General features: G+C 51.8%; 1 protein-coding gene across 1 annotated transcript in view; it reads right to left on the bottom strand.

Annotated features, from left to right (window-relative positions):
• The window catches only part of BLTP2 (bridge-like lipid transfer protein family member 2), a 42,973-nt gene that overhangs the window by 7,708 nt on the left and 16,840 nt on the right, over window positions 1-18,425 (bottom strand). The window contains exons 15-28 of the mRNA XM_080984086.1: window positions 17,527-17,732; window positions 14,501-15,584; window positions 12,220-12,411; window positions 10,695-10,897; window positions 10,470-10,588; window positions 8,931-9,151; window positions 7,199-7,389; window positions 5,977-6,076; window positions 5,665-5,867; window positions 4,960-5,254; window positions 3,691-3,848; window positions 2,263-2,469; window positions 1,280-1,379; window positions 518-700 (exon numbers count right to left, since the gene is read on the bottom strand). Of these exons, the coding sequence (XP_080840212.1) occupies window positions 518-700; window positions 1,280-1,379; window positions 2,263-2,469; window positions 3,691-3,848; window positions 4,960-5,254; window positions 5,665-5,867; window positions 5,977-6,076; window positions 7,199-7,389; window positions 8,931-9,151; window positions 10,470-10,588; window positions 10,695-10,897; window positions 12,220-12,411; window positions 14,501-15,584; window positions 17,527-17,732 (3,462 nt within the window). The remainder of the gene's footprint in view (window positions 1-517; window positions 701-1,279; window positions 1,380-2,262; window positions 2,470-3,690; window positions 3,849-4,959; window positions 5,255-5,664; window positions 5,868-5,976; window positions 6,077-7,198; window positions 7,390-8,930; window positions 9,152-10,469; window positions 10,589-10,694; window positions 10,898-12,219; window positions 12,412-14,500; window positions 15,585-17,526; window positions 17,733-18,425) is intronic.

Below are 18,425 nucleotides of genomic sequence, written 5' to 3'. Positions count from 1 at the left end.
AGATGTCTTCTAAAAGTCTGATAGTTGTTGTTCTCTTTGACATCTGGTGGGAGGGCATTCCACAGGGCGGGTGCCACTACCAAGAAGGCCCTCTGCCTGGTTCCCTGTAACCTGGCTTCTCGCAGTGAGGGAACCACCAGAAGGCCCTCGGAGCTGGACCTCAGTGTCTGGGTAGAACGATGTGGGTGGAGATGCTCCTTCAGATATACCGGACTGAGGCCATTTAGGGCTTTAAAGGTCAGCACCAACACTTTGAATTGTGCTCGGAAATGTACTGTTTTAAAGCTCAGGGACACAAAGGCAGAAGGTCCCTGGTGGGATCTCGAGGGAGGGCTGGGGAAAGTCCCTCCTGGCTGAAAGGCTGGAGAGCCTTGGCTGCCAGTCAGTGCTGGCAATACTGAGCAGAGTGGAGCAATGGCTCGGCTCAGGATAAGGCAGCTTCCTCTGCCCCCTGGCACACCCACTACCTGCCACCCCCTGCCAGTCCCTCTGCTTCTCCTGGCTCCTCCCCACACACCTTCCTGCTTCTTGAGGAGGTCCTCCTTCTCAGGGTGGGCCGGCGGCTCAGGCGGTTTGATCTCGGTGGCCAGCTCAGGGTTGATGTCGTGGCTGTAGCTGATGTAGTACATGCGGCAGCTGCACCGTGAGATGATGCGCTGGACCTGCTGGGTGGGCTGCACCTCATGCGGCTGGTTCCAGTCTGGTTGGGGGGGTGGGCGGAGGCAAAGAGTCGCAGGTCAGATATGTACAAAAAGTTAATAAGGAGTGGGCTATCTTTAAGGAATGCATCAAAATTTATGTGGAAAAAGTAGAATTTCCGACAGATATTGAGTGAATCCAGAAAATGTTTAGAGTGAAAGGAGAGTAAAGTTAAGATAGAAGAAGAGATTAAAGAAATAATGAAATGCGTTTAAGCTAGTTGGAAAAATAAAGTAGCGTAACAAGAACAGCTGGAAGTCAAGTCACTTGGTGAGTGTCCGTGTGGGGTAGGTGTGTAGGTATGTTGATACGTACAGTATAGATAGGTATTATATAGAGTAATGTAGGTATGTTTTATGTTATAAAAATAAGGTAGTGTGTTATGTACGTGTATTGTGTAATTGGATAAATGTATACGTAGGGGGGGGGGACCCAAAGAGTCGCAGGTCAGATTCCCAGGCGGCTGAGAGAACATCGCCCCCACCCGCCCGCCCTTCCCAAACCCCTGCCACCCTCCCCGCCGAAGGTGGGCACTCAGCTCTCCGGCCTGGCCTGCCTCCTCTTCTCTTGGCGCACTGACCTGTGGTGGTGCTGACCATGCCGCCCACCGCCTGCCCGCTCTCCATCAGCTCCTGCACGGAGTCCAGGCTTCGCTGGCGGTGCTCCTCAATGTTCTTGACCTGGGGGTGAGGGAGGCAGGGAGCAGGGGTGAGGGAGAGGGAGGAAGGGCAGCCTCCGGGGAGAAAGCAGTGTCGTCCAGAATTTGCCAGGCGCCAGGCACATTTTGCCCCTGGCTATGGGCCACCTGAGACCACTCGTTTTCGCAAGGTGTGTGTTGTGGGGAGCAGCACTGCAGGAGTGCAAATATCCAGAGTGTGGGAGTCAGGTGGGATTACTATGAGGAATTATAAAATATGCATCAAGCCATTGTGTCCACGATGAAAGCATTGCGTTGACTGGGTTTGATTCATTGACTGTAATTTCTGATCAAATCCCACAAGCCTCTGCATCTCTGGCTATTTTCTCTACTGTTCATTTTCTATGCCTGACAGGCACGTATAAGCATTCTATACACAGGCCAGTTGCTTCATCAGGCATCCTCAGTACATAAAGTTAATAGGTTACTTTGATGGAGTTTAATCTTTAGATAGATCTTAAAGGCCAGGAAGAGAGTTCAGAAGGAGATGGTAAATCCTGCCTCTCCTGTTTACTTCTGTTTATGACCTCCAGAGTTTCCTAAAAGCACTCCTCTAGTCCTGTTTTATTTACTCTCAGATATGTATGCATGCTCAGAGTAGTCTTTGTAGTTAAAAGAATTTATTCTGATCTAACGTTGTCCCCACATGGGTTTTTTTGAAATGCTCAGGGGAAATCTGATTGGTTCTTACGAACACTGTGTAAAAAGTTCTTTTGTGAATAAAATGACCTGGGCCGAGGGGTGGAGAGGGAGGATTCTTATTATTATTGGCACCCCTCCCAGAGTCTTGCTGGTCAAGCCTCGTGTGTATTCTATTAATCAGAGTCCAATCCTTCCTTGCTTTGGGAACGCCACACAGCACCCACCTCTAGCCAGAGCTGCACGTCTTCGTGCTCGGAGGGGCTGCTCTCGGTGGTGGCGAAGTACTGCATCCCGTCCAGCAGGCAGGTCCAGGAGGTCTTCTGCTTGAGGGTGTCCCCATACCAGGCTGGGTGGTGCTGGCACTGGAGCAGCTGAGCTTTGGCGGCCGAGACAATCACACAGCCCTCCGTCTCTGCCCCGCGGAGGACCATCTGGGGTGGGGGTGGGGAGGGAGGAGCAGGAGTTGGCAACAGGCAATGTTTCACTCCAAAGAGACAGGGTGGTGCAGTGGTTAGAATGCCGGGCTAGGGACCAGGGCTCAAATCCCCACTCAGCCGTGAAGCTCTCACCCTGGGCCAGTGACAACCTCTCAGCTTAACTTCACAGGGGTCATTGTGGGGATTAAATGAGGAACAGGACCTGGGAGAGACTAGGGTTGGTCCATGACACTCACTGGGTGACCTTGGTGGGCCACTCATGGTCATTCTCAACCCAGCCTACCTGGCAGGGTCGTTGTGGGGATAAAATGGGGAGTGAAGAACCAGGGAGGCCGCCTTGAGCTCCTTGGAGGAAAAGGTGACACATGAATGTAACGCCCTCCCATCAGATGTCAAAGGAAAAAACAACTATCTGATGTTTAGAAGACACCTAAAGTTTTTTAATGACTGGTGTTTTAATGTATTTTTAATCTTCGGTGGAAGCCGCCCAGAGTGGCTGAGGAGACGCAGCCGGATATAAGTAATAAATTATTGTTATTATTGTTATTGTTATGATGAATAAATAAAGTCACTAAAAGACTGGAGTGACATCAAATATACAATCCAAGGCTGCCGTCTCAGCCACCAGCAGTTGAAGGTGGCCGATGCGCCTTCACGGGAGGTTTTTAAAACAGAGGCCATCTATGAGGGATTCTGTAAGTATGATCCCTGCATTGCAGGAGGTTGGACTAGATGAGCCTTCCGACTCTATGAATAGTACATAAAACCATACAGCAAAATCCATATAAGAGAAGCTTAAAACAGACACCATTTCACTATTGTGGAATGGTCCATTCTTAATTGCCTGCATGGGCTGGGCCGAATAGGAAAGTTTTCAGCAGGCATTTAAAAGTAGGAACAGAAAGCACCTGCTGAACCTCCAGTGGCAGGGAGTTCCACAGGGCTGTGCCATTGACACTAAGGACTAGGCACCTTGCTGTTGTCAAATGAGCCCCACTGACCTGGGGAATGGCCTACGATGTTCCTGCAAGTGAATCTCCTTTGATAAGATGCAGGCTAACCCCCTCAAAACAGTCAGCCCCCCCCCCCAAAGCTGCCCAACCAAGCAAAGTATCCCTGCAACCCCGGTTGCTCACTCCGCTGGGTGAGAGGTGGCAGCAGCCCCCGTTTCCCACCCAGCAAGGAGGAAGGGGGGCCGTGGCAGGTGGCAAATACCTGGCAGTTGACCAGCTCGATAAGGCAGTTTCGGTTGAAGATGTCGTCCGTCTGGCAGGCAGCAATCCCACACAGCTGCTCGCTCACCCCGGAATCCTCCTCTGTGAAGACCACAAAGCGGTCCGTCTCCTCGATCAGCTTCTTGAGCATGTAGGCTCCTGGGGGGAATCACAGATTTCAAGAGTTGGGGGAACCCCAAGGGCCAACTAGCGCACCCCTGAGAAAGACGAAAGGCTGGGGTGAGAGGTGGGTGTAGGAAGAGCTCTATGGTCTGGGTGTGAGAGGGAAAGTACACAGAGCTGGACCGGGAAAGTTTGTCCACAGTAGTTCATGCGCTGGGGACTTCAGGGCTGGACTACTGCAGTGCGCTCTGTGTGGGGCTTCCCTTGCATGTGATTCAGAAGCTGCAGTTGGCGCGGGATGCTGCAGCCCGATTGCTGACAGGAGCAAGGCCTTGTCAGCATTGAACTCCTGTGCTCAGATATACGCACTGGCTGCCAATTTGTTACCGCGCAAGTTTCAAGATGTTATCAGTATATAAAGCCCTTAATAACTTGGGGCCAATTTGCCTACAGTATCACCTGACCCCACATGCACCCGCTTGACTACTTTGATCGGCAGAACTTGCCCTGTTACAAGCGCCACGTTATATCAGTTCCGCATTTGTAAGAAAACAATATTTTAGTCTGGCGGCGTCTACACTTGGGAACTCCCTGCCTATTGATATCAGGCAGGCACCTTTGCTGCCCTCTTTTCAGCTAAAGATGTTCTTGTTTAGACAAGCCAGTCCAGATGTTCAGAAAGCGGATGCGAGTTTCAATCCATTTTCAGCCTATTGTTGTGTTAACTTTTAGAAAGCCTCAAATTATTGCTAATTCTTCTCAGGGATTATTTTATCGCTTTATCTTTCTCGTCGAATGTTCAGAGATTTCTTTACAATGGAGTGGTGTATAATTTTTATGTAACAAGCAAAATAAAAAAATGAGGAAGCTGAAAAAAGTGACGTTCTTTCCCACTTCCTCTCTCTGCTCTACAGTGTGTTTCAAGGCTCAGGTCCGTTCTATGAGGTCCGACTCAGATATTTACATGCACCTTCCCCTCTTTTTCTGTTGGGGGGAATGGGACACTGATCCAGCAATGATTGGTGACCAGGGTGTGTGTGCCTATGACACTTGCTCCATAATTCAAAACCCCCACATGCGAAAGGAGAGGCTCTTGACTTCCCCACCCCCCGCCACTTTACAGCCAACCCCTTTCCCCCTCCCTCACCTCCAGAGGGGCTGCGCTCCGTCCGGGTGCTGCTGGGTGGTGCGATGACCCTCAGCGGAGGCTGGTAGCTGGGGGGAGGCCCCCTCTTGGGCTTCTTGGCCGGCAGCTGGGGGTCGATCCTGAGCCCCTTCAGGGCCTCGGTGGAGAGGTTGCGCTTGAGGACCGCCGCTTTCTTGTAGCCGTCATAGAGGCCAAAGGCGATGTCCCGGTTTGTTGTGGTCCAGGAAGCCCGCAAGTCCACCAGGTGCAGCTGGTGTGTGTGGAAGACGTCGTCCCCATCGCGAAGAGGCAGCTCCTGGCGGGGAAGGGAGGCTGTCAGGCACCACATGCGTCCCAGGGGAGGAGGCTGCGCAAGGGAATGATTGTGCCAGGAGCAGCGCGTAACGACTGCTTGTCACACAGGTAGGGCTGGGAATGCACACACACACACACACACACACACACACACACACAAAAGCCTGGAGAGCTTCTAGCAGTCAGTGTCGCTAATGTGGAGCTACTGCTTCCACAGATCTTCCAGATAATGGGGACTAGAAACTTAGTTTGTTTTTCAAGGGAAGAGCCGAATCTCTGGGACAGAGCACCTGCTGGGCTTGCAGAATGCTTGCACCTCCAGTTGGGGGCTGAGGGAAAAACCCCTGCCTGGAACCTGGGGGAAGGCATGCTCCCTGCTGAAGGAAGGGGGGCTCCTGTGCTGCTGCCCACCTCCTCGGCGGTGCGGACGCTGTGGCGCTGGTAGGCGAGGGAGGAGAGGCTGAGGAGGTGGGTCTTCTTGACCAGGGAGTCCAGGCGGTGGTCGGCATTCTCGTCGCAGGTGGAGGCCATCAGGTGCACTGTGACAAGGCTCAGGTCGCTCATCATCTGCGTGATGCTCCACTCGGAGATGAGGCGCCGCATCACCGTCCCGGCTGCAGGGTGAGAACGGCGGTGTGAAAAAGAGAGAGGGAAGGGAGAAGCCTCCCCCACCTGCCAACGTCAGATCCCCTCCCAGTTCCCACCCCCCTTGTGCCCACTCACCCTGGGGGATGAGCCTCTGGGTGCCTCGCGTGAAAATGTGCCCCTGCCCACACTCCAGCTGGATGCCACGCTGCTGAGCGAAGGAGGCCCAGTAATGCACCTGGGGGAAAGCAGGAGAAACAGGGTTTGCTTTTGTCTCGGCCTTCGGTGAAGTTCGCTCAAACAAGGCGCACAGGATTGGGGGGGGGGGAGAGGTTTTTCACTCTCCCTCTTCCGCAGCGCAGCACATTACTATCCCCAGAGCCAGAGCTAGCACTGCCGCCACTCTTTCCAGAAACTATGCAAACTGAGTAATGCGAAGACCCGGTCATCCATCGAGTGACAGCAGCCAGGCTGCAACTGGCCCAACAATGGAGATCTCCTTCCCACATCATTCTAACTTGGGTTTCCCAAACTCAGGTCTCCAGCTATTTTCGGATTACAGTCCCCATCATTCCTGACCAATGGTCCTGCCAGTTAAGGACGATGGGAGTTGCAGTCCAAAAACATCTGGAGACCTCCTGGGGTTTCCAGCAACAGATTTTCAGAAGCATTGCTGTGTCCAACTGTGGAAGCCGAGCCACTGTGGCCAGGAGCCATTGATAGCCCACGCATTTGTCTAATCCTGTTTATTAATTATTTTTGGCCAAATCATTTTTATTGGTTTTTCCTAATTTTTACCAAATCAGCCACAACAAATTTTGCAAAAATTGGTTTCCTGCACTCCGTTCTTGCTGCGCCTAAAGTTTCTTCTTGTTGCTGTGGTATTTCCCTAGTTACTTCTAATTCACATTCCATTCCTTCCAATTAACTTTATATTACAATAGTTTGTTGTTGTTTTAAAACTTGGTGCCCTTAACCATCAGCTATCCACTTGCCAATTTTAACGCTTACAATATCTACAAGTAAGGTTAGTCAAATAATTATCAGTCCAGAATAAATGATAATTATTATCATTTCTAAAAGTTATTTTAATTTATTTTAAGTTATTTTAATTTATTGTCTAGTCCTGTTTAAAAGCCATCCAAATTGGTGGTCACAGATGCCTCCTATGCGCTGTGTGAATAAATTATTACCTTTTCCTGCAACGTGCAGCTTCCTTGGGTGTCCCCAGGTCCAAGTGTTATAAATCTGAGGGTTGCCCCTTACACCCCTCCCCACTCGAGCAAATGGGCTTCCCAAGTGCAAATCCGAAGCCAGATGAGACCCCAGCTGACCTCCGGGAGCCTGGCCTGCATCTCACCTGGAGCTTTGGGAAGAGGGCTGTGAAGGAGAGCTGCCGGTAGTGCTGGCCCAGCTTCTTCCTGATGGGCTTCAGGTTCCCGAAAAGTTTCCCCCGGCAGATGGGGCGCGTGACGCTGGTCCACGTGGCCCAGAAGTTCTGCATCCAGCGCAGGGTGCTGCTGTAGAGCAGGATCCGGGGCTGGGAGGGCTCTGCGGAGGGTGGGGTGGAACAGAAAAGTTGTCAAGATCAGATCATCACCGCCATCAAGACAACAAGTCCCAGGGCAGGGACTTATAACCACTTTATTTTATTTTTAAAATATTTTTTATTAAGAATTTCAGTATAACAAATTATCATAACATATCATCTTCCTCACCCCCCCATTTTTCCCCTCCCCCCTCCCCCAAAAAGAACCCTCCCTCCCTCTCCAAGACTTCCCTCAGTTCCTCTCTCTGACTTTTCAGCACATGTTGTTCTCTGCATATTGTAAAATTGTAAAGATCCTTAAATTGTCTATTATATTAACAGTCAGTAAATTTGTGTATGTTTATTCAAAGCCTGCCAAGGAGTCCAATTCATTTTGTTGTTTTTTTAAATAGTTTGTAAAAAGTTCCCATTCTTCTTTAAAGTCACAGTTGTCTTTGTCTCTCAGTTTGTATGTCAATTTCTCCAGTTCTGCATAATCCATCAATTTCTCTTGCCACTGTTCTTTCGTCGGGGTTTCCTCATTCTTCCATCCTTGTGCTATTAAGACTCTTGCCGCCGTTGTCTCGTACATAAAATAATTATTTATTTTCCTTGGCATGTCGGGATTTATAACCACTTTAAATGGGATACTTGATTTTTAATTGCACTTTATTCATAGCAATAAGGATGCCCTCAGAAGGTGGACTCTCTTTTGTTGGGGTTTTGAATAATATTTATTTATTTATTTATTTATTTATTTATTCATACATACATACATACATACATACATACCTTGCCCATCTGGCTGGGTTGCCCCAGCCACTCTGAAATAATGGGATCATCTAGTTGGAAGGGACCCCAGGAGTCATCTAGTCTGACCCCCTGCTGCAATGCAGGAATCTCAGCCAAAGCATCCCTGGCAGGTGGCCACCCAACCTCTGCTTAAAAACCTCCAGGGAAGGAGAGTCCATCACCTCCCAAGGGAGACCGTTCCACTGTCAAACAGTTCTTGCACTCAGAAAGCTCTTCCTGATACTTAGTTGGAAATCATTTTTTAAATAATATTTTTATTGGCTTTACACAGTTTTATACATTTTAACTAGAACCATTTCAAACATTTAAGTGAAAGGTTCTTTTGAATCTCCGGACCTCCTTCCCTCCCTCCCTGGGTTCCATATTTAAAATTAGAACTTCTGCATCTTTTACCATTACCCATCTGTTATACATCCATAGTTACCATAGATAAGTCCGCATTACAAGTGTCATTACATCCCTGCCAATGATCTTAACTGTTTACAGTGGTCTTTTAAATGAATTAAGAATTTACTCCAGTCTTTTAAAAATACTTGATCTTCCTGATATTTAGTTGGAAATTAAAATATTTCCTCCTGAGGGAATCAGACTCAGCCTGGCTCCTGTACCCTACCTGACCCTATAAAAAAAGTGGGGAAAACACACGACCCTATCTTCTGTCATGGATGCTTGAGCTGAGATGCCAGCATTGCAGGGGGTTGGACTAGATGACCCTTGGGATTCCTTGCGACCTCTACGATTCCACACTCACCCCCGCTGGGCCGCGTCAGGTCCATGCAGATGCAGAGGTTGAGGTTCTCGGAGCGGAAGGCGCGGTAGGAGTCATAGTCCTGGCCCACGGGCACCTCGGGAAGGAACTCTGGGGAGCGCAGCACCACCCCGTGGTGGTCGTGAGGGTTCCCGTGGCACAGCCACGTCAGGTCCAGCGTCATGCACAGCTGCGGCAGGTGCAGGAAGCAGCAGTCGTCATACCTGCCCCGGAGGAGGAGGAGGAGAAGGAGGGTCAAACAGGTATTACGCCCCACGGCAGGAGGGGAGCACCCTGATCCTGCCCAGCAACTAAGGGGAATCTCGGCCTGATATTAATATAAATAATAAAAGCATTATATTGTGCTTTGCTGTTGTAACCTAGGAGTCATAAATAATAGCAGTGCTTTTTCCTGGGGGGACACAGGGGTACGCATGCCTCTAAACATTTTGTGAATCTTTATACTTTTGTCTATTTACTGTACAGTACTACCTCGGGTTAAGAACTTAATTCCTTCCGGAGGTCCGTTCTTAACCTGAAACTGTTCTTAACCTGAAGCACCACTTTAGCTAATGGGGCCTCCTCCTGCTGCCACCACGCCGCTGGAGCATGATTTCTGTTCTCATCCTGAAGCAAAGTTCTTAACCTGAGGTAATATTTCTGGGTTAGCGGAGTCTGTAACCTGAAGCGTATGTAACCCGAGGTAAAAGGTAAAGGTAACCCTGCCCATACGGGCCAGTCGTGTCCGACTCTAGGGTTGTGCGCCCATCTCACTTCAGAGGCCAGGGGCCAGCGCTGTCCGCAGACACTTCCGGGTCACGTGGCCAGCGTGACGGAGCTGCTCTGGTGAGCCAGCACCAGCGCAGCACACGGAAACGCCGTTTACCTTCCCGCTATAAAGCGGTACCTATTTATCTACTTGCACTTAAGGGTGCTTTCGAACTGCTAGGTGGGCAGGAGCTGGGACCGAAAGACGGGAGCTCACCCCGCCGTGGGGATTCGAACCGCCGACCATGCGATCGGCAAGCCCTAGGCGCTGAGGTTTTACCCACAGCGCCACCCGCGTCCCCACCAACCCGAGGTACCACTGTATTTATTTTTCACGATTTGAACTATAAAATGGTGTACCCCTAAACATTTTTTTTTAGAAAAAAAGCACTGAATAATAGTAATAATAAGGCAACTTTTATGCTTTTTTTTTTTCCCGCAAGGACAACGCTTATCCTGGTTTTTTCTTTCTTTCAGTGGCTTGTTAGACTCACTTACTTAGCCCACACAAAACCCTCTGTATTCTGCGTGCCTGGTTCATGCTTTCGTTTCTCATCTTTCCATTTCCATCTGCTGTTATTACTGCTCTCTCTGGCTCCCTTCCCACGCTACATTCCTAGGATTCTCTGGTTATTGAAGAAACGCCAACAGAGGCAAGCTTCACTACCCAACGCCTGGGCAAACGTCATAGCGCCCTCCCCTAAAGAACCACCTCTCTCTCACACCCGCTCTCGCCCTCAAAGCCCTGCTGCCCATGCCAATATGGCCACTTACTTGGAGGCTGTCCGGACGTTGACGTCCAGGTCCCCCTTGAAGACGAACTGCCCTGGGCGCCAGTGGAAGGAGAGGTGGCTCCACTCCCAGTGCATGTTCTCCGTGGTGTTGTAGGGGTCCTGCGGCAGAAGGCAAGGTTGGAGCAGAGACCAGGCTGTCCCCCTTGTTGGTGGCCGCCCAAGCCCACGACCCGCCGGGCTCCCTCCATGTCCCGCCGGGCCTCACCTCCGTGGCCACCTGGTGCAGGTTGGCCTGCTCAATGTCCATGTGCCAGTCTCCGTGGAGAAGCAGGCGGCTCTTGTCCCACCAGGGCAGGGGGGCGCTGGGGTCCTCGGAGGGCTTGGTCAGCAGGTCAATGGCCTGCCCAATCAGCGTCCAGGCCGGGTCCCAGCACGGGCCCCACACGATGGTGTACTGGAAGACCTCGGCTGCAAAGGACAGGGGGCTCAGTCGCGGAAAAGCACATTCCTCCGTTCAGAACCATGAAGACCAGAAACTTGTGTCGTTTTTACCGGGTGAGCTGTAGCTCATGGGCAGAGCCCCTGCTCTGCCTGCAGAAGGTCCCTGGCTCCATCCGCTGCAGCATGTCCAGGTAGGGTTAAGGCTCCCTGCCTGAACCCCTGGAGAGATGCTGCCAGCCAGTGTAGGCTCAATGGGCTTGGGATAAAGCAGCTTCCTGTTTAAGTTAGCTGTTTATTCCACCCCATGAAGAGTGGAACCTTACTTAACTTTCAAGAGAAGTGATCAAAGCTCAATGGGAGAGCCCCTGCTTTGCAAGCAGAAGGTCCCTGGTAAGAAACAATAACAGCAACAACTTTTGTTTTATATATAGCTGCTGTAAACCTGCTGATTTTTTTTAATGAACAATGGCATATAAATATTTTAATAAACACAATGCTGTAAAATACTATTATTCTGAACTCTAGGTTCAGTCCCCAGAGGCATCACCTCTGGCGCGGCTGGGAAAGATTTCCTGCCTGAAGTCCTGAGCAGCTGCTGCCAGACCGTGCTGGCAGTACTGAGTTAAATAGACTTAGAATAAGGCAGCTTCCAGCCTTCCCTTATCATTGCACTTTTCACTCCACCTTCCCTCTCTGACAACTTAGGCCAGCGATTGTGGGTCTCACCAACCTAGCGCCGTTTTATCCTCCCAGCAACCTTACGAGGCGGGCTGGGCCATGAGACAGAGAGACTGGCCCAAGGTCACACAGCGGGCTTCATGGCTCACAGGAAATGTTAGTTCACATCTTCCTGCTTGGAGACCAACCCTTAAACCCAGCCTTCTTTGCCTTTGGGTGCCTGAATGTTGCGTGACTAAAACTCCCATCATTCCTGGCTGTTAGATTGGCTGTGGATGATGGGAGTTGAAGTCGACAGCATCTGGTGGTCTAAGACAGAATCACTCTGCATGGAAAAACTATGACACGGGTTTAATTCCTGGAAGCATCTCCAGTTTAAAAACAACAGACGTTCTTTCTTTCTCTTTCCCTCTCCCCCCCCCCATTTTTTATTTCCTCCCCCTCTTCTCTCTCTTTCTGTTCTGTGTTGCTATTCACATTAGCTTCTTAGTCTTGAAAAAGAAATTAATCTTTTCATTTTCCAAATTTCAATAAAATATATTCTTTAAAAAGGACCAGGTGGCAGAAGTGGGATTGGGGTAAGGACCCTTCTCTCTGCCTGAGATCTTGGGGGGCGTCAAGGCTGCCTCCTGCTCCTTCCGCCTAGCCTGGAAACCCTCGCAGGGACTCACAGTGGAAGTCGTGGTAGAACTTCAAGGGGGGCATGTTCCTCTCCACCGAGACGTCTCCCCAGGGCAGCCCCAGCTTCAGCACCTGCCGCCGGCGGGAGCAAGGCTGGCCCCGCTGCTCTGCCCCGGCCAGACGCCCCGAGAGCCGCCAGTCCCGGATCTCAAACAGGTAGCGGGGGTAATCGCGGATCCGCACTGCAAAGTCAAGAGGTGAAGCGTCAGGAAAGGGCAGGTGAAGTGACCCAGGGGATGTAGGAGCAACAGCCCCCGGAGGGAGGCTGCAGCATTTGCGGCTTTTTGGAGAAAATGCGAGGAAGAGGCAGAATGGCAGAAATTTATAAAATGATGCATAGCCCAGAGAAATTGGAGAGGGGAAAGTTTTCCTCCCTTCTCTCATAACACCGGATGTCGTGGACATCAGTGTAGCTGAATTTTGGAAGATCCGGGACAAGTTTTAAAAAAAAGGACTTGTACAGGGTTAAACTGTGGAACTTCCTCCCACAGGAGGCAACCAAGCTAGGTAAAGGTAAAGGTACCCCTGACCATTAGGTCCAGTCGTGGGTGACTCTGGGGTTGTGGTGCTCATCTCGCTTTACTGGCCAAGAGAACCGGCGTACAGCTTCCAGGTCATGTGGCCAGCATGACGAAGCCGCTTCTAGCGAACCAGAGCAGTGCACGGAAACGCCGTTTACCTTCCCGCCGGACTGGTACCTATTTATCTACTCGCACTTTGACGTGCTTTCGAACTACTAGGTGGGCAGGAGCAGGGGCCGAGCAACGGGAGCTCACCCCGTGGCGGGGATTTGAACCACCGACCTTCTGATCGGCAAGCCCTAGGCTAGATGGCTTTAAAAGAGGATTCGGTGCATTCATGGAAGGGGTGGGTGGCTATCGAGTTCTACCAGCCATGGTGGCTCTGCTCTACCTTCACAGCTGGAGGCAGCAATGATTCAGAATACCAGTTGCTGGAAACAAGGGGAGGGGGAAATTGCTCTTGTGAATCCTGCTTCCTTGCTTCCCATTGCGGCATCTGGCTGGCCTCTGTGAGAAGAGGATGCCGGACTAGACTGGCCATTGACATGAGGCAGCAGAGCTCTTCTTACGTTCCTAATAGTGTCTCTGAGCATGTACAGAAGGCACCCCCCCCAACAAGTACCTACACAACCCATCCCGCATTCTCAAGACAAATGGAGAGGAGGAGTGCAGTGCACACACCCTGAGCTTCTTGGGGAAGAAAGGTGGGGAGTAAATGGAATGATAATAAAGTTTAGAGCGTCGGGTGGTTTATCAGTAATGCTCAACTTATTTATTTGCTTATTGGATTCATGTCCCACAATTTTCCCCCTGAGGAGCTCATGGGTCCCCCCTCCTCGTTTAATCCCTATGAGGCAGTTGAAGCTGAGAGTCAGTGACTGGCGCCCCCAATGTCACCCAGAGCACTTCAGTGGGTTTTCAAACCCTGTTCCTCCAGGGAGAGGCACACTTTGGCTCTCCCTCAAGATTTATGAGGCTTGATAACAAACCATTAATTAGCTGCAGCTGCCCCCCAAACCCTGCAGTCACCTGAGGACCTTTCCTCTAGGGACCCCCTGGGCTCTAGGGCTGGGCAACATTTGGTTATCAACATCGCGATATATCACCAGCTAAACATCGTGAAGTACGGATATTTCACAATAAGGATGGAGCGATGTAGAGGCATTGGGGGGGTTTCCCCACATTGTGATTTTTGCATAGCAAGCACATACAGACATTATGATTCACAATATATCGCCAGGTCTAAAATTTCAAAGGCATTATCGTGATATGGACTCGAAACTGGTTTGGGACAATATATTGCCCAGCTCTAACGTGATTCATGATACACTGCCAGGTCAAAAACTATGAACCCAATATCATGATATGGACTTCAAACCAGTTTTGGACAATCGTACCTTGGAATCCGTTCTGGAAGTCTGTTCGACTTCCAAAATGTTCGGAAACCAAAGTGCAGCTTCCGATTGGCTGCAGGAAGCTCCTGCAGCCAATCGGAAGCCGCGGAAGCAGTGTTGTACATTCGGGTACCAAAGAACGTTCGCATACAGGAAGACTCACTTCCGGGTTTGCGGCATTCGGGAGCCAAAACGTCTGAGTACCAAGACATTCAGGATCCAAGGTATGACTCTATATCAACATATTTCCCAGCCCTACTGGGCTCCCTCCCTTCGCAGCCCCTCAAATATCCTCCCCACACGCCCTGGGATGAGGACAGCAAAGCCCCCACGTGCTGGGAATGCCAGGACCTCACCGAAGAAACTGTTGATGCTCCCCTTGACCATGCGGCACCAGTGGGTGATGAGGTCCAGCCCGTCAGCGGGGAAGGGGCTGGTGGCGTCCAGCTCGCGGATCTGCCGCAGGACCCTCTCGGCACCGTGGAAGGACTCGTCGGCCAGCGCCACCAGCTCCAGGCCGGCCACGGTCCAAGTGAGGAGGGCTCGGCGCATGGGCGTGTTGCCGTAAAGGCGCTGCGAGCGCTGGATGTAGATCTCAATGTTCTTCTTCTCCAGCGAGGCGTACAGTTCCTCGATCTTGCGGGCTGGCAGCAGCTCCCCGTGCTGCTTGCGCAGGGCGGCCACCTTAGCATCGAGAAGGTGCAGCCGCTTGGCGCTCTCCTTGCTCTCGTCCTTCATCAGCTCGTAGTTGTCGCGCAGCTTCACCTCAAAGACGTCATCCAGGAAGACCCAGGAGAACTGCTGGACTTTCAACAGCAGGTCTGGAGGGAGCCGGGAGCCGGGGATTCCTCCGGCGCCGCTTCTGCCATGGAGACCCTTGAGCCACTTCTGGGTGCCCAGGGCTTCATCCAGGGTGGCTGAGAAGTCGTACTGGTAGGGGAACTCCACCGCCACGCTGGCGCACGACAGGGCCCAGACGCGGTTGCGCAGCGTGCTCAGGGAGGGGAACGGCCCTCGGTGCAGGATCATCTCCTCCAGCTCGGGGACGGCTTGCAGCTCGACCTCCTTCAAGACAAAGATGCTGTTGCCGTCAAAGCCGGCCGCCAGCCCTGGGCAGTAGGCGTGGAGAGACGTGCCGTGGCGGTTGAGAAGGAGGCGCTCGGCCGCCAGGCTCAGGTAGCGCATCTCCGAGACGAAGGCCGTGGCCTTGAGGGAGCTGAGCTCCAGCGTCAGGGTCAGCAGGCGCCGAGGAGGGGAGCTGGCCTCAGGGGAACCCCCCTCGGCGGTGGCGGGGCGGCCGTCAGCGGGCAGGGCGGCCCTCGGCGGGGACAGCAGGTCCCGCAGGGTCTCGTAAGAGTGCAAGGTGGACAGGAGGTGCTGGAAGAGGTACATGTGGTTGGCGGGGCTCCAGAGGATGGTCAGGCTCTCGCCGCACTGGACCTGGCGGTGGAGAAGGGCAGAAGGGTCAGGCAGGAAAGAGGAGAGAGAGGAGGCAACCCCCAAAACGCGGGGGAAGAAGTGGCTGAACAGGGGAAGATTCGGGACAGAGAAGAGAAAGGACTTCTTCATGCAGAGCGGAGTGAAACTGTGGAACTCACTGCTGCTGCAGGAGGCGGTGATGGACCACCAACTGGTACGGCTTGATTTAAAGAAGACTGGGCAAATTCATGGAGGAGGAAGAGGACTTAGCCTCTGGAAGCTGTGGTGGGGAGAGGGCTCTTGCTGGTTTCCCACGGGGGCATCTGGTCGGGCACTGTGGGAAGAGGATGCTGCGCCAGGTAGGCCATGGGCCTGATCCAGCAGGCTCTCCTGAGGTTCTTTTGTGCTCTTGATAGTATCAGGGTGTGATGGCTGGGACTCGGGCTCAGACTCGGAGCCAGAGGAGTCTCAGTCCGCACCAGATCCTTTGCCTCAGGCAGCATCTGAACCTAGTCTGGGGCCTGATTCTGAAGAGCCCCAGTCTGCACAGGTTCCCCTGCAACAAGCACCAGCTGGGCCGAGTCAGGGGCCTGAGCCTGCCCTGGCTCCAGATGCGGGGATGACCTCGTTGCCCTCTGCTGGGCAATCACGTACAGCTGCTCCACGACCAGTTGGGTCAGGAGAGGCTGAGGCGGCCTCTGGGTCTAGTAACCCACCGACATATCTCGAGCTGCAGAGACTGAGGTCTGAGAGAAGGAGAGACCTGAGTACTTGCAGGAGGAGTGCTTGCCTTCGGGCAAGACAGGGAGGTGAGTCTCCGGGGGATCAGGACCGGCCGTTACTCCTTTGGAGATAAAAGGCTGCCGGAGCCTGCCCCAGGTTGCAGAAGCAACATTGCTGCTTGCTGGAACCTGCCTGAGACCCTGTGCCTGACCTAGCCCAGTTTCCTGCTTTGGCCCTGTTGGACTGACTCCTCGCGGAATCCTTGGATTTGGGACCGGTCCTGGACTGCGTGGCTCTGGTTAATCCCCGGGCCCAGCACACAGGGAAACCACGGAAGGGGAGGGTTAATCCCCGCTGCAGCAGGAAGTGATGGCCCCCAACTTGGATGGCTTTAAAGGAGGATGGGACAACTCCATAGAGGAGGAGCAAACTATTAATGGTTCCTAGCCAGGATGGCTCTGCTCTGCCTCCACAGAGGCAGCCATGCTTCTGAATCCCAGTTGCTAGAAACAGCAGGAGGGGAGAGGGCTCTTGCGCCCAGGTCCTGCTTGGGAGCTTCGCATGGGGGCATCTGGTTGGCCATTGTAAGAACAGGAGGCTGGGCTAGATGGGCCCCTGGCCTGATCCAGCAGGCTCTGCTGACGTTTCTATGAAACCTCCAGGTCCAGAAGCAGTCTATCTCGATTGCCAAGTTCTGAGGGGGCATTTGACCACAGCGCAAGATAGGCCCCCTTTGGCCCAATCCAGGAGGGCTCCTCTTATGTCCTTATGCGCATCAATAATAATTATAACAGCAAAATAAAAATTGTATACTGCCCTTCATCCAAAAATCTCAGGGCAGACCACAAAATAAAAATACAGCTGTACCTTGGTTTTCGAACAGCTCAGTTCTCGAACATTTCGGCTACCAAACGCCACAAACCCGGAAGTGAGTGTTCCAGTTTGCGAACTATTTTTGGAAGCCGATCGTCCGATGGGGCTTCCGATTGGCTGCAGGAGCCTCCTGCAGCCAATCAGAAGCCGTGCTTTGGTTTTCAAATGTTTTGGAAGTCGGACGGACCTCCGGAACGGATTTCGTTCGACTTCCAAGGTACGACTGTACAGGTAAAAGCACAAATAAATAGTTAAATCAGAATAACCGCCCCCCCCCGTGTTGATGCCCCTTCTCCCAAGGTCCCAGGTGAGCAGGGAATTGCTGCCCGCCTCCCCCTCCCTGCTTGACAAAGGTGGGCGGTGGTACCTCCAGGGAGCGGATGCTGCTCCGATAGGTGAGGGAGAGGCTGGAGAGGTCGGCCAGGGGGCTGGGGATGGCGGGGGCTTTGCAGCAGGGCTGCATCTTCTCCGTGATGCTCTTCACCAAGGCCAGCGCCACCCCCTGGACACTGATGGTACAGCTTTCAGCACTGCCCAGCATGGTCAGGGTGTCCAGCCTGGCCTCTGTGGCCCCTGGTGGGGGGGGGAGAGAAGAAGAGGGAGGGAGGGAGAATGGATGGCACGCCGGTCAAGCTCCATTTATTTATTCATGGTATGATTACATTATTGTATTATTAGGATTAATATATTTAATAACAACCCGTCCTTCAACCCGTCCAAGCAATGTTAAAAACAGTTGCAAACAGCTCACAATCAGTTTTTTTGGTTTTTTGTTTTGTTTTGTTTCATGAAAAGAGTGTTCTGGGAACAGCAGTTTGCTCTTGGTGCTGGGAAGTGTAGCTCCATGAAGGGCAAACTACAGTTCCCATGATTCTTTTTTGGGGGAGGGGGGGTTTAAATTTATCTTATTTATTTATTTCATAATTTACAGACCTCTTGATTGGAAAAAAAAAACACCAAACAAACTTCAAAGCAGTTTACAAAAAGAATAATAATAAAAAATCATTCAAAATAAGCAGCAAGAAATGATTAAAATCAGCTAAAAAGCAGATTAAAAGACAGGTCACTTTCTATATAGCCAGGAGAGGCTTTGCAAAGGTGCCTTCCTGGTGTCAAGAGGCAGGGAGTTCCAAAGGAAGGGGGTGCTGCAGCTCTAAATGACTGAAAATGATTTCTCCCTCTCCTGTAACACTGGAACTCAGAGATCCAAGGAAGATGAATGTTGGGGGGAAACAGGACAGATAAAAGGAAGTCCTTCTTCATGCT

The sequence above is a fragment of the Podarcis pityusensis genome (assembly GCF_964106645.2).
Source record: "Podarcis pityusensis genome assembly, chromosome: 15".
Lineage (NCBI taxonomy): Eukaryota > Metazoa > Chordata > Lepidosauria > Squamata > Lacertidae > Podarcis > Podarcis pityusensis.
Note: the sequence above shows the minus strand (reverse complement) of the source record. Positions and strands in the feature narration are given on the sequence as shown.